Here is a 17,782-nt window from a genome sequence, read left to right as displayed (position 1 = left end):
ATAAGATAACTTTATGTTTTATATTAGCCAAATATTCACATAAAAAATTCAATAGCATAAAATACTTAAAGGAAATTTTTATAACACTATTTAAAAATAATTTAATTATGGAAGTAAAGCAAGCACAAGGCATTTTGGGTAATTCACAAACAAGTCAGCTATTTTAATCTTTTGCTAAAAGTTGAAAAAAGAATAGATTACTTCATGACGTTTCGATATTTGAAAGAATTTTGAAAAATAAGAACTAAGACACAGGGAAAGTATATTTGGATGATGCAACTACTGAGGTTGTTCAGGAGTTTTGTTACCGTGATGGGAACATTGAAGAACAAGAAAAATCTGCTGCGTATGTGACTGCAAGTAGGGCATTACCACTATCAACCACATGTACTTAGTGTAATGATATTTGGATTCAGGACATCTATTGCATGTAGCAAAAATTATATTAGAATGAAACAATGGATGTGTAATGTGAATCTTAGATACGGGTTTAGATCTGATGACCCCGAGAGAAAGATAAAATATAGACAGTATAAAGAAAATGAGTGCAGAATAGGAAACTTTGGTAGGGTCACATTGAAAGAATGGATGAGAGTTCTTGGGTTAGTAAATATAGAAGAGTTAAGGTAGCAAGGAAGAAAGCTAAGGAAAATAATAAACTTTAATTTATCTTTCTATCTACTATTACATAAAAGGAAATGTGTGTGTGAGTGCGTTGTCTATGCACTTAAATACAGCTGAGTCAATTTTTATGTGCCTGGCAGTGTTCTTAGATAGGTTTTGTATCGAAATGTCATTGATAAGTATCGATAATCAAAATAATCTGATGAAAGAAATACGAGGCGGTTTTGACCGAAGTTAACACCTTAGCATAACATCAAAAACCAAGTTTCTCTCCTTTCATCATAATTGCTCTGACACTCAATTGAAATGAATGGCTCCCGGTTTGGGGAAACTCCATGTCTTGACAAACTTCTGGGACTGACCGTCACTCCTGATCTGAAATGGAACATGTACATCAAATTTGTTGCCAAGATCGCTGGAAAAATGGTTAGGTCATTCTATTGCTCTAGTAGGTGTCACACTGCTAATGCAATTCTCTATCTGTGTAAGAGCAAAGTACACCTTAAGTTGGAGTGTCTAACGAAACTAAATAATATTTGTGTACCATTGATATAAACTAGAAGAATACTCATTTTATTGCTATGACCTAGAAGAATACTCATTTCATTGATACGAACTAGAAGAATACTCATTTCATGGTGAGTAAAATTATTTCCCCAAATTTTTATTCTCACCATGAAGATTAAAATCAAAATATACTTTATTTCTAAAATTTAGGGGGTTTTCAGAAGAAATTAAAATTCATGGTTAATTCATGTCTAATGATTATAGATCACATTTTATATAAATCTGAAATATTTGAATATATATATATATATATATATATATATATATATATACTAGCAAAAATACCCGTCGTTGACTGGGTTCAAAAACAGCCTACAGAAAATGGACTCTGAGTTATGAAAGTATGATGAAAAGGAAGGGTTGTAAAGAGATAGCTTCAAATTCAGGGGTATCAAAACCAAAGCAAAATATGATGAAAGTAAAAATAAAATAGATAAACCCCATAATTTATTATACCATACCTGTTCACACTGAAACACTAATCACAATATTCTGTGGATCTATATAAAAAACCTTGTTAAACTTTGTGACATATTTCCATTCTATGGAGGTCAGGTATGAACGAACACCCCATAATTTTATTATACTATATTTGTTCAAACTGAATCATAATTATCAAAGTATACTTACGCAGATAGATATGAAAAGTCTTTATTAAAGTTTGTGCCTATTTCCATTTTATGGAGGCCAGGCGCGAACGCAGACCCCACAATTTCATTATACCATCCATATTTAAGATAAAGCATACTTATGAATGTATTCTTATGTACATCTATGTCAAAAACACTTGTAAACTTTTTTTTTTAATTTTTTTTATTTCCATACTTTGTGGACCAGGCGCGAACGCAGACCTCACAATTTTAATGAACCACCGTTCTGCCAGATCAAACATACCCATTCCGGTGTCTCGATACATCTTCTATCATTATATGTAATCAGTTTTTTAAAATAGTCAATAGGAGCCTATTCGTGACCAGACACACACATTTAGCTTTATATATATATATATATATATATATATATATAATCATTTACTATAATAATTATTAAATACCTGCAGACACTAGTGTTTACATCCTTTCGGGAATCATCAGTGCATGGTGTTACGATTAACACCAGTTGATAGATTCAAACCCGGCAACAGAAGCCATCTCCAGCTTCATTAGCAAGGAAAGGACCTAATCAATTTGGCTATCATTAACCACGAGAAATATTGTTGAAATTTAAACATTTATTTTTTAAATGCTTCTTAACATCTGTCAGAGTGATCTAATCATTATATGATGATCTGTGCATAAGAGCTAAATTGACCGACTTTTTTTTCAACTGAAAGTGCTCAACAATAAGAAACAAGTTTCTTAAAGAGACTGACATAATTATTTACTATAATAATTATTAAATACCTATATAACCTTATATATATAATGAATACTCCCATCGATATTTCGACATATAAAGTCTGTATTAGATAGAAAAAGCAGAATGAAGAGAGTATAATCGTACGTTATAATTGCTGCTGGTTTAGTATTATTAGACTGGTTTATTGTTTAATTGAAATGAATAAATGTGAAGGAGTTATGTAATTAGAATGAATGTTTATAAGGAGGAAAATGTTATTTTAAACTGAAGTGTGACAGACAAACCAAGTATTTCAGATGAAGTTTGATTTTCATGATTAAATATTTGTAAGGTGTGTGTGTGTGTGTGTGTGTGTGTGTGTGTGTGTGAGAGAGGGAGAGAGAGAGAGAGAGAGAAAATATATACTAGAAAACTATTTGTCCCAAGACAGATATAATTAAGTTTTTCAACACTTTTATGTGCTCCTTATAAAGATTAAAAATCAAGATATAATAATGCTAATCATCCTATCTATATATCTATAAAAGTGAACGTGTCTGTGTACATTTCTCTATGCAATAACTCTGTCAATTTTTAGTCTACAGACTCGAAATTTGATATACAGGTTACTGAGATTTAGGAAAATCGATGTGATCGGTTTTGGGCCAGATATTTGGCGATTAAGGGGTCAAAGTTCAACGATTTGTCCTTTGAGAACTCTACCAAACTCCTCCGACATTTTAGATATGTCCTTGGACATGGATCTAACTTACTAACTTGATTTGAGCCCAAAACAATAAATTTTAAGGGGTCATGATAGGGGTCAAAGTTAAAAAAAATTGACCTCTGCGGCCTCTACCAAATTACTCAGACAATTTCTGGTCTAAATATTTGAAATTTTACATAAAGGGTATTCAGAGATAGGGCAAGCTTTTTCATCAGTTTGGGTCGAAAATTTTAGTTACCAATATATAAATGTATGTATGTATGTCTGTTTGCATGTCTGCCTTAAACTTTCAATAAAGGCGACGGATTTTACCAAGATCAGTATCATTTTAAAGTTCGACCTTTCATACGACAAATATCGAAAAATTGGCTAAAAACATTAATATCTTCCCCTTCAACTAGGCACTTTTCTACAGGGGGGGGGGTCACTTTTTTCGCCGATATTTTTTAAAGCTATCCTCTCCTATAGAGTGTCCAGCCTTACTTTTAAAAAATGTCGCTTCCGGTTTGGCGGTGGTCGTGACAGCAAAACATTAGGATTTACCCCATTCTTTTCCTCCTTTGCAGTACGGGTTCAAGCCTGCCTTCCTACCACCACTTTTTTTTTTTTGTTTTGCTCAACATACACATCCAAACACCCGGGCAACGCCGGGCTGAAATGCTAGTATAAACATAAACTCTGTATAAAATGAAGCAAACAAAAGAAAAGGATATTCATTTTTGGTTCATGAAACGTGAAGGATATTGCAGTTTTAATGTGTGTATATCAAGTTTTTTGTTACCTCAGGGCGGGGCATTTCATTTTCTTGTTTTCTCTTTTCAAATTGCTAAAGGATATAGAATCTAAATCATGGGAAAAAAAGGCAAATAATAATGGGTTTTTTTTTTTTTCGTTTGTTTGGCATGCATATATATTTGTGTCTTAAAATCAAATGAAATTTCTTTATCATTTATTCAGATGCTATTTACCTACATTACATAAATATGATGACTTACCTACATTACGATGTCTAAGGTCTCTAAGGTGTACAAGGATTTGTCAGGACAACCTGGCATGAGGATACTTTTCCCTACAAGTAAACTCTGACTAAATATTCAAAATCACACAGAATATGCAGTTCAAATAAGATATCCCAAGTATGAATAACCCACGACAAATGGTGCACCTTTTTAAGTAATGTTATCTTAAATAACAACACAAAGCTGGGTAATCCACCAGACTAGATGAATCCTGGAATCCAGTATATTAAGAAAGTAGAAAGGTATACTATAACAAATGTAAAGGGTCGATTAAAGAGAGAAAAATTGTTCTCAACATTTTTACTGTGTTTGAGGTGTAATGGGGAACTTTAATGAATATTTGAATATCTATGTATCTCATATATAGATTAAGTGTTAATCCCCCCCCACCCCTGGATAGAGCCCCTTGGTTTTCGAGAACTTCAACTGAAGTATAATGGAACAAAAGAGGTAGAATTTGTGAGTTCAAACCTCGTCCAGGGCATAAGCCAATTTAACATAAAGTATTCTAATGACTTTTGACACCACACATTGCGTTGGTGTCGCAAGATGTTTGAAAAAATACCCTATTCTTTCTTATCTGATTTTTGTTCAGGATTTTGTGAGGTGAAATTTTTTTGTACTGTTTGTTAATAAATAATCTTTTTTTCTCATTAGAGCTCAATAATTTGCCATGAACAATGTATCAAAGGCTGCTCTGGTCCAAGTGCCTCAGAATGTCATGAATGCAAAAATTTTCGAAATGGATCAAAAGGGTGAGATTTTTTTTTTTTTTTTTTTTTTCCCCCTTTTCTACCTCTTTTTTTTATTTTTTTATTTTTCTTTCTTAAATTATTTTAGTTGTTTTTTTTAAGTTTTCTTTCCAATTATATTCTCTCTTAATTTTTGGGATTTTACTATTTTTAAATATTTTTTCTTGATACAACATAATTCTTCAATTTAATGATACATAAGATCTAACTTTTTTTTTTAAATAAAAATATTATTGTGTCTAGGTGACACTAGCTACCTAGATAATTTTAGATTCAAAGTGATCTGCTACCAGGTTTAAAATAAACATTTAAAATTAATGTAAATATCTATTTTTTTACATGACTTATTGCATTTTGCTTTCTTTTTTTTATGCATTTCACTTTGAATTCAGAAAGGAATTTTATTTTAAATTTTACAAAACCCAAAATAGATGGGTTTTTTTATATATAGGCGTCATCCCTTATTAAGGCCGATAGGCCACTCAAGGATAAGGGTTAAAGATTGTACAGTAGTCAAAAGGACAATATAGTAATCGATAGTAATGGAAGTTCGGTAAATTTGTTAACTTAAGTGGAACGGCTCATCAGAAACTTGTTCACGTTGGACTTGAAGACAACCATATTATAAACGGCTGGAAAGCAGGAAAACGGAAGACAATTCCACAGGCGTGCAGTTCTAAGAAAGAAGCTTTGATCATGGAATCTATGTTTAGGTTTAGCCACAGATAAAGAGCGGTGGGTAATTATTGATAGTGTTTTCAGCTAGACGGGTGTTTCTTGTGAAAGTTTGGCGAGGGGGTGGGGGGTTCTTCACTTTGTTTAATTGCCTTTTTTTTTACAATCCTTTTGTTTTCTTCCATTTTAACGCTCTCGTTTTTCTATATTTCTTTCTGCTTTCATTTTTTTTATCTTTGTTTCCTTTCCTATTATTTTTTCCTCACTTTTCTTTTCAAAACTTTTTTTAAATAGTGTCTGTGATATTTGTTAAATATACCTACATATGCAGTTCCATATATGATATTGCTGTTACATATTATATTGCATATTGTTTGTATATTTTTATCAAGTGCTTCTTTCTTTCCCTCTGAATGAATTACATATAAACTACACATTTTTTTCCAGTCCCTGCGTGGCCGTTTGCCCTTCCAGATTCTATGGAAATCCAGAAACTGGTGAATGCTATCCATGTGACACTTCTTGCCAAGTTTGTTCAGGTCCTTTAAGAACTAGTTGTACAACATGCAAAGATGGATACCATCTTACAAGCAAAGGAGTATGCTCTAAAATTTGTCATGATGGATTTTTTGTAGGTAAGAATGTTTTTTTTTCATCCCCAAAATCTCAATAAAAAAAAGTATGTCTGCCTTTGTATCTCTCTGGTTAGTCAGTTAATTCACAAAAAAAACTACTGATTGAACCTGCATAACAATTTTTACTTGAGATGACAAATTCCTTATTGTTAAATTTTAGAATTTATCCAAATCAGATATATTTCTGATGAATTTCTCTTCGGATAAATGTCTTTCATTCTTTGTTTTATGCCCCCCTTTTAAATTCATTCGTCTTTTTTATTATTTATTATTTATAAAAAAGATAAACACTATAATAGTATTTATAAAAAAGATAAATATTATATTAGTATTTATAAAAAAGATACACACTATAATAGTATTTATAAAAAAGATAAATATTATAATAGTATTTATAAAAAAGGTAAATATTATAATAGTATTTATAAAAAAGATAAACACTATAATAGTATTTATAAAAAAAGATAAATATTATAATAATATTTATAAAAAAGATAAATATTAAAATAATATTTATAAAAAAGATAAATATTATAATAATATTTATAAAAAAGATAAATATTATAATAGTATTTATAAAAAAGATAAATACTATAATAATATTTATAAAAAGATAAATATTATAATAGTATTTATAAAAAAGATAAATATTATAAAAGTATTTATAAAAAAGATAAATATTATAATAGTATTTATAAAAAAGATAAATATTATAATAGTATTTATAAAAAAGATAAATATTATAAAAGTATTTATAAAAAAGATAAATATTATAATAGTATTTATAAAAAAGATAAATATTATAATAATATTTATAAAAAAGATAAATATTATAATAGTATTTATAAAAAAGATAAATATAATAGTATTTATAAAAAAAGTAAATATTATAATAGTATTTATTAAAAAGATAAATATTATAATAGTATTTATAAAAAAGATAAATATTATAATAATATTTATAAAAAAGATAAATATTATAATAATATTTATTAAAAAGATAAATATTATAATAGTATTTATAAAAAAGATAAATATTATAATAATATTTATAAAAAAGATAAATACTATAATAGTATTTATAAAAAAGATAAATATTATAATAGTATTTATAAAAAAGATAAATATTATAATAATATTTATAAAAAAGATAAATATTATAATAGTATTTATAAAAAAGATAAATATTATAATAGTATTTATAAAAAAGATAAATATTATAATAGTATTTATAAAAAAGATAAATACTATAATAATATTTATAAAAAAGATAAATACTATAATAATATTTATAAAAAAGATAAATATTATAATAATATTTATAAAAAAGATAAATATTATAATAGTATTTATAAAAAAGATAAATATTATAATAGTATTTATAAAAAAGATAAATATTATAATAGTATTTATTAAAAAGATAAATATTATAATAATATTTATAAAAAAGATAAATACTATAATAGTATTTATAAAAAAGATAAATACTATAATAATATTTATAAAAAAGATAAATATTATAATAATATTTATAAAAAAGATAAATATTATAATAGTATTTATAAAAAAGATAAATATTATAATAATATTTATAAAAAAGATAAATATTATAATAGTATTTATAAAAAAGATAAATATTATAATAGTATTTATAAAAAAGATAAATATTATAATAGTATTTATAAAAAAGATAAATATTATAATAGTATTTATAAAAAAGATAAATACTATAATAATATTTATAAAAAAGATAAATACTATAATAATATTTATAAAAAAGATAAATATTATAATAATATTTATAAAAAAGATAAATATTATAATAGTATTTATAAAAAAGATAAATATTATAATAGTATTTATAAAAAAGATAAATATTATAATAGTATTTATAAAAAAGATAAATACTATAATAATATTTATAAAAAAGATAAATACTATAATAATATTTATAAAAAAGATAAATATTATAATAATATTTATAAAAAAGATAAATATTATAATAGTATTTATAAAAAAGATAAATATTATAATAATATTTATAAAAAAGATAAATATTATAATAGTATTTATAAAAAAGATAAATATTATAATAATATTTATAAAAAAGATAAATATTATAATAGTATTTATTAAAAAGATAAATATTATAATAATATTTATAAAAAAGATAAATACTATAATAGTATTTATAAAAAAGATAAATACTATAATAATATTTATAAAAAAGATAAATACTATAATAATATTTATAAAAAAGATAAATGAACTGATGTGATGTGTGGTGGCATGTATTTTTTAGAATTGTCTGATCTGTTCCCTGCCTTTTTTGTTCCAGCTCGTTTGACTCATCAATTTGCTATTTTGATACCTCATTGTAATATTTGCTCAGATTAATCGGTAATTGCCGGTCGAGCATGAACCACGATTGATGGAAAATCCCAAGGATCTGGGTCAAATTCTGAAGAGTACCGAGATACATAAGTATTTAAGTGTTTCATTAAATTCTCCTTCACATCTAAAACGTTGTATTTGTAAAGATGTGAATCACATTAATATTCCTCTCACCAATTGATCAGTTAACTGTGTCATAGTGTATCTTCGTTGTGATTTCTTGATCTTAATAGATTCTAAGACAAGAATTCATCTGATCTGTTGGAGTATCCAGCATTGTACTTTTACTTAGAGAAGGTGTGGCATTCCTCATATAAACTAAAGTGGTGTAGCTATACAGAGGGGATCTAATTTGAACAGAGAATACTGTTATTTCGAATACTTACGATTTACTTGTAGGAGAAGGTATCCTCATACCAGCTTGTCCTGTACAGAGAGATAGTTTCTAGTAGGAATTTAAGTTCCCTTCACAAATATCAGAAAAAGTAAAAAGATGAAATAAAGAGTTCAGTTTGGAATTCACAGAATAACAAAAGTCATCTAAAGAAAGCCTGAAAATATAACGGCTGAAACCTATCAACCAGGTAACCAACGGTAGATCGTACATGACGCAGTAAAGATGAGAACAAGATGATTCACGCCTTTTTTTTTTTGTTATTTTATTAAAATTTGCTACATTTTTTTTATGAAAGTTGTCCAAGTTTCTTTGTCTATTTAGACATATTGCGATTTATTTTACTTATTTTTACTATTTAGACATATTGCGATTTATTTTACTTATTTTTACTATTTAGACATATTGCGATTTATTTTACTTATTTTTACTATTTAGACATATTGCGATTTATTTTACTTATTTTTACTATTTAGACATATTGCGATTTATTTTACTTATTTTTACTATTTAGACATATTGTAAATTATTTTACTTATTTTTACTATTTAGACATATTGCGATTTATTTTACTTATTTTTACTATTTACACATATTGCGATTTATTTTACTTATTTTTACTATTTAGACATATTGCGATTTATTTTACTTATTTTTACTATTTAGACATATTGCGATTTATTTTACTTATTTTTACTATTTAGACATATTGCGATTTATTTTACTTATTTTTACTATTTAGACATATTGCGATTTATTTTACTTATTTTTACTATTTAGACATATTGCGATTTATTTTACTTATTTTTACTATTTAGACATATTGCGATTTATTTTACTTATTTTTACTATTTAGACATATTGCGATTTATTTTACTTATTTTTACTATTTAGACATATTGCGATTTATTTTACTTATTTTTACTATTTAGACATATTGCGATTTATTTTACTTATTTTTACTATTTAGACATATTGCGATTTATTTTACTTATTTTTACTATTTAGACATATTGCGATTTATTTTACTTATTTTTACTATTTAGACATATTGCGATTTATTTTACTTATTTTTACTATTTAGACATATTGCGATTTATTTTACTTATTTTTACTATTTAGACATATTGCGATTTATTTTACTTATTTTTACTATTTAGACATATTGCGATTTATTTTACTTATTTTTACTATTTAGACATATTGCGATTTATTTTACTTATTTTTACTATTTAGACATATTGCGATTTATTTTACTTATTTTTACTATTTAGACATATTGCGATTTATTTTACTTATTTTTACTATTTAGACATATTGCGATTTATTTTACTTATTTTTACTATTTAGACATATTGTAAATTATTTTACTTATTTTTACTATTTAGACATATTGCGATTTATTTTACTTATTTTTACTATTTAGACATATTGTAAATTATTTTACTTATTTTTACTATTTAGACATATTGCGATTTATTTTACTTATTTTTACTATTTACACATATTGCGATTTATTTTACTTATTTTTACTATTTAGACATATTGCGATTTATTTTACTTATTTTTACTATTTAGACATATTGCGATTTATTTTACTTATTTTTACTATTTAGACATATTGCGATTTATTTTACTTATTTTTACTATTTAGACATATTGCGATTTATTTTACTTATTTTTACTATTTAGACATATTGCGATTTATTTTACTTATTTTTACTATTTAGACATATTGCGATTTATTTTACTTATTTTTACTATTTAGACATATTGCGATTTATTTTACTTATTTTTACTATTTACACATATAGCGATTTATTTTACTTATTTTTACTATTTAGACATATTGCAATTTATTTTACTTATTTTAACTATTTGGACATATTGCGATTTATTTTACTTATTTTTACTATTTAGACATATTGCGATTTATTTTACTTATTTTTACTATTTAGACATATTGTGATTTATTTTACTTATTTTTACTATTTAGACATATTGTGATTTATTTTACTTATTTTTACTATTTAGACATATTGTGATTTATTTTACTTATTTTTACTATTTAGACATATTGCGATTTATTTTACTTATTTTTACTATGTAGACATATTGTGATTTATTTTACTTATTTTTACTATTTAGACATATTGCGATTTATTTTACTTATTTTTACTATATAGACATATCGCGATTTATTTTACTTATTTTTACTATTTAGACATATTGTGATTTATTTTACTTATTTTTACTATTTAGACATATTGTGATTTATTTTACTTATTTTTACTATTTAGACATATTGCGATTTATTTTACTTATTTTTACTATTTGGACATATTGTGATTTATTTTACTTATTTTTACTATTTAGACATATTGTGATTTATTTTACTTATTTTTACTATTTAGACATATTGTGATTTATTTTACTTATTTTTACTATTTAGACATATTGCGATTTATTTTACTTATTTTTACTATGTAGACATATTGTGATTTATTTTACTTATTTTTACTATTTAGACATATTGCGATTTATTTTACTTATTTTTACTATATAGACATATCGCGATTTATTTTACTTATTTTTACTATTTAGACATATTGTGATTTATTTTACTTATTTTTACTATTTAGACATATTGTGATTTATTTTGCTTATTTTTACTATTTAGACATATTGCAATTTATTTTACTTATTTTTACTATTTAGACATATTGCGATTTATTTTACTTATTTTTACTATTTAGACATATTTCGATTTATTTTACTTATTTTTACTATTTAGACATATTGTGATTTATTTTACTTATTTTTACTATTTAGACATATTGTGATTTATTTTACTTATTTTTACTATTTAGACATATTGTGATTTATTTTACTTATTTTTACTATTTAGACATATTGTGATTTATTTTACTTATTTTTACTATTTAGACATATTGCGATTTATTTTACTTATTTTTACTATTTAGACATATTGTGATTTATTTTACTTATTTTTTACTATTTAGACATATTGCGATTTATTTTACTTATTTTTACTATTTAGACATATTGTGATTTATTTTACTTATTTTTACTATTGAGACATATTGCGATTTATTTTACTTATTTTTACTATTTAGACATATTGTGATTTATTTTACTTATTTTTACTATGTAGACATATTGTGATTTATTTTACTTATTTTTACTATTTAGACATATTGTGATTTATTTTACTTATTTTTACTATTTAGACATATTGCGATTTATTTTACTTATTTTTACTATTTAGACATATTGTGATTTATTTTACTTATTTTTACTATTTAGACATATTGTGATTTATTTTACTTATTTTTACTATTTAGACATATTGTGATTTATTTTACTTATTTTTACTATGTAGACATATTGCGATTTATTTGACTTATTTTTACTATTTAGACATATTGTGATTTATTTTACTTATTTTTACTATGTAGACATATTGCGATTTATTTTACTTATTTTTACTATTTAGACATATTGCGATTTATTTTACTTACTTTTTACTATTTAGACATATTTCGATTTATTTTACTTATTTTTACTATTTAGACATATTGCAATTTATTTTACTTATTTTTACTATTTAGACATATTTCGATTTATTTTACTTATTTTTACTATTTAGACATATTGTGATTTATTTTACTTATTTTTACTATTTAGACATATTGTGATTTATTTTACTTATTTTTACTATTTAGACATATTGCAATTTATTTTACTTATTTTTACTATTTAGACATATTGCGATTTATTTTACTTATTTTTACTATTTAGACATATTGTGATTTATTTTACTTATTTTTACTATTTAGACATATTGTGATTTATTTTACTTATTTTTACTATTTAGACATATTGCAATTTATTTTACTTATTTTTACTATTTAGACATATTGCGATTTATTTTACTTATTTTTACTATTTAGACATATTGCGATTTATTTTACTTATTTTTACTATTTAGACATATTGCGATTTATTTTACTTATTTTTACTATTTAGACATATTGCGATTTATTTTACTTATTTTTACTATGTAGACATATTTCGATTTATTTTACTTATTTTTACTATTTAGACATATTGTGATTTATTTTACTTATTTTTACTATTTAGACATATTGTTATTTATTTTACTTATTTTTACTATTTAGACATATTGTGATTTATTTTACTTATTTTTACTATGTAGACATATTGCAATTTATTTTACTTATTTTTACTATTTAGACATATTGCGATTTATTTTACTTATTTTTACTATTTAGACATATTGTGATTTATTTTACTTATTTTTACTATTTAGACATATTGTGATTTATTTTACTTATTTTTACTATTTAGACATATTGTGATTTATTTTACTTATTTTTACTATTTAGACATATTGTGATTTATTTTACTTATTTTTACTATTTAGACATATTGCAATTTATTTTACTTATTTTTACTATTTAGACATATTGCGATTTATTTTACTTATTTTTACTATTTAGACATATTGCGATTTATTTTACTTATTTTTACTATGTAGACATATTGTGATTCATTTTACTTATTTTTACTATTTAGACATATTGTGATTTATTTTACTTATTTTTACTATTTAGACATATTGTGATTTATTTTACTTATTTTTACTCTGTAGACATATTGCGATTTATTTTACTTATTTTTACTATTTAGACATATTGTGATTTATTTTACTTATTTTTACTATTTAGACATATTGCGATTTATTTTACTTATTTTTACTATTTAGACATATTGTGATTTATTTTACTTATTTTTACTATTTAGACATATTGTGATTTATTTTACTTATTTTTACTATTTAGACATATTTCGATTTATTTTACTTATTTTTACTATTTAGACATATTGTGATTTATTTTACTTATTTTTACTATTTAGACATATTGCGATTTATTTTACTTATTTTTACTATGTAGACATATTGTGATTTATTTTACTTATTTTTACTATTTAGACATATTGTGATTTATTTTACTTATTTTTACTATTTAGACATATTGTGATTTATTTTACTTATTTTTACTATTTAGACATATTGTGATTTATTTTACTTATTTTTACTATTTAGCCATATTGCTATTTATTTTACTTATTTTTACTATTTAGACATATTGTGATTTATTTTACTTAATTTTTACTATTTAGACATATTGCAATTTATTTTACTTATTTTTACTATTTAGACATATTGCGATTTATTTTACTTATTTTTACTATTTAGACATATTGCGATTTATTTTACTTATTTTTACTATTTAGACATATTGCGATTTATTTTACTTATTTTTACTATTTAGACATATTGCGATTTATTTTACTTATTTTTACTATGTAGACATATTGTGATTTATTTTACTTATTTTTACTATTTAGACATATTGTGATTTATTTTACTTATTTTTACTATTTAGACATATTGTGATTTATTTTACTTATTTTTACTATGTAGACATATTGCGATTTATTTTACTTATTTTTACTATTTAGACATATTGTGATTTATTTTACTTTTTTTTACTATTTAGACATATTGCGATTTATTTTACTTATTTTTACTATGTAGACATATTGTGATTTATTTTACTTATTTTTACTATTTAGACATATTGTGATTTATTTTACTTATTTTTACTATTTAGACATATTTCGATTTATTTTACTTATTTTTACTATTTAGACATATTGTGATTTATTTTACTTATTTTTACTATTTAGACATATTGCGATTTATTTAACTTATTTTTACTATGTAGACATATTGTGATTTATTTTACTTATTTTTACTATTTAGACATATTGTGATTTATTTTACTTATTTTTACTATTTAGACATATTGTGATTTATTTTACTTATTTTTACTATTTAGACATATTGTGATTTATTTTACTTATTTTTACTATTTAGCCATATTGCAATTTATTTTACTTATTTTTACTATTTAGACATATTGTGATTTATTTTACTTAATTTTTACTATTTAGACATATTGCAATTTATTTTACTTATTTTTACTATTTAGACATATTGCGATTTATTTTACTTATTTTTACTATTTAGACATATTGCGATTTATTTTACTTATTTTTACTATTTAGACATATTGCAATTTATTTTACTTATTTTTACTATTTAGACATATTGCGATTTATTTTACTTAAATTTTACTATTTAGACATATTGCAATTTATTTTACTTATTTTTACTATTTAGACATATTGCGATTTATTTTACTTAATTTTTACTATTTAGACATATTGCGATTTATTTTACTTATTTTTACTATTTAAACATATTGCGATTTATTTTACTTATTTTTACTATTTAGACATATTGCGATTTATTTTACTTATTTTTACTATTTAGACATATTGTGATTTATTTTACTAATTTTTACTATTTAGACATATTGCGATTTATTTTACTTATTTTTATTATTTAGACATATTGCGATTTATTTTACTTATTTTTATTATTTAGACATATTGTGATTTATTTTACTTATTTTTAGTATTTAGACATATTGCGATTTATTTTACTTATTTTTACTATTTAGACATATTGTGATTTATTTTACTTATTTTTACTATTTAGACATATTGCAATTTATTTTACTTATTTTTACTATTTAGACATATTGCGATTTATTTTACTTATTTTTACTATTTAGACATATTGTGATTTATTTTACTTATTTTTACTATTTAGACATATTGCGATTTATTTTACTTATTTTTACTATTTAGACATATTGTGATTTATTTTACTTATTTTTACTATTTAGACATATTGCGATTTATTTTACTTATTTTTACTATTTAGACATATTGCGATTTATTTTTCTTATTTTTACTATTTAGACATATTGTGATTTATTTTACTTATTTTTACTATTTAGACATATTGCAATTTATTTTACTTATTTTTACTATTTAGACATATTGCGATTTATTTTACTTATTTTTACTATTTAGACATATTGCGATTTATTTTACTTATTTTTACTATTTAGATATATTGCGATTTATTTTACTTATTTTTACTATTTAGACATATTGCGATTTATTTTACTTATTTTTACTATTTAGACATATTGCGATTTATTTTACTTATTTTTACTATGTAGACATATTGCGATTTATTTTACTTATTTTTACTATTTGGACATATTGTGATTTATTTTACTTATTTTTACGATGTAGACATATTGCGATTTATTTTACTTATTTTTACTATTTGGACATATTGTGATTTATTTTACTTATTTTTACTATGTAGACATATTGCGATTTATTTTACTTATTTTTACTATTTTGACATATTGTGATTTATTTTACTTATTTTTACTATGTAGACATATTGCGATTTATTTTACTTATTTTTACTATTTGGACATATTGTGATTTATTTTACTTATTTTTACTATGTAGACATATTGTGATTTATTTTACTTATTTTTACTATTTAGACATATTGTGATTTATTTTACTTATTTTTACTATGTAGACATATTGCGATTTATTTTACTTATTTTTACTATTTGGACATATTGTGATTTATTTTACTTATTTTTACTATTTAGACATATTGTGATTTATTTTACTTATTTTTACTATTTAGACATATTGCGATTTATTTTACTTATTTTTACTATTTAGACATATTGTGATTTATTTTACTTATTTTTACTATTTAGACATATTGTGATTTATTTTACTTATTTTTACTATTTAGACATATTGTGATTTATTTTACTTATTTTTACTATTTAGACATATTGCGATTTATTTTACTTAATTTTTACTATTTAGACATATTGCGATTTATTTTACTTATTTTTACTATTTAGACATATTGCGATTTATTTTACTTATTTTTACTATTTAGACATATTGCGATTTATTTTACTTATTTTTACTATTTAGACATATTGTGATTTATTTTACTTATTTTTACTATTTAGACATATTGTGATTTATTTTACTTAATTTTTACTATTTAGACATATTGCAATTTATTTTACTTATTTTTACTATTTAGACATATTGCGATTTATTTTACTTATTTTTGCTATTTAGACATATTGCAATTTATTTTACTTGTTTTTACTATTTAGACATATTGTGATTTATTTTACTTATTTTTACTATTTAGACATATTGTGATTTATTTTACTTATTTTTACTATTTAGACATATTGCGATTTATTTTACTTATTTTTACTATTTAGACATATTGCGATTTATTTTACTTATTTTTCTATTTAGACATATTGTGATTTATTTTACTTATTTTTACTATTTAGACATATTGTGATTTATTTTACTTATTTTTACTATTTAGACATATTGTGATTTATTTTACTTATTTTTACTATTTAGACATATTGCGATTTATTTTACTTAATTTTTACTATTTAGACATATTGCGATTTATTTGACTTATTTTTACTATTTAGACATATTGCGATTTATTTTACTTATTTTTACTATTTAGACATATTGCGATTTATTTGACTTATTTTTACTATTTAGACATATTGCGATTTATTTTACTTATTTTTACTATTTAGACA

At 22.4% G+C, this 17,782-nt stretch overlaps 1 protein-coding gene across 1 annotated transcript in view; it reads left to right on the top strand.

Moving 5' to 3' along the window:
• LOC145297685 (proprotein convertase subtilisin/kexin type 4-like) overlaps positions 1-17,782 on the top strand; it is a 318,708-nt gene that overhangs the window by 275,205 nt on the left and 25,721 nt on the right. Inside the window, exons 14-15 of the mRNA XM_080143882.1 lie at positions 4,933-5,030; positions 6,150-6,337. Of these exons, the coding sequence (XP_080000008.1) occupies positions 4,933-5,030; positions 6,150-6,337 (286 nt within the window). The remainder of the gene's footprint in view (positions 1-4,932; positions 5,031-6,149; positions 6,338-17,782) is intronic.

Source organism: Euprymna scolopes, chromosome 18 (genome assembly GCF_053919585.1).
Source record: "Euprymna scolopes isolate OS-2025 chromosome 18, ASM5391958v1, whole genome shotgun sequence".
NCBI lineage: Eukaryota > Metazoa > Mollusca > Cephalopoda > Sepiida > Sepiolidae > Euprymna > Euprymna scolopes.
This window is presented reverse-complemented; position numbering and strand designations above follow the sequence as displayed.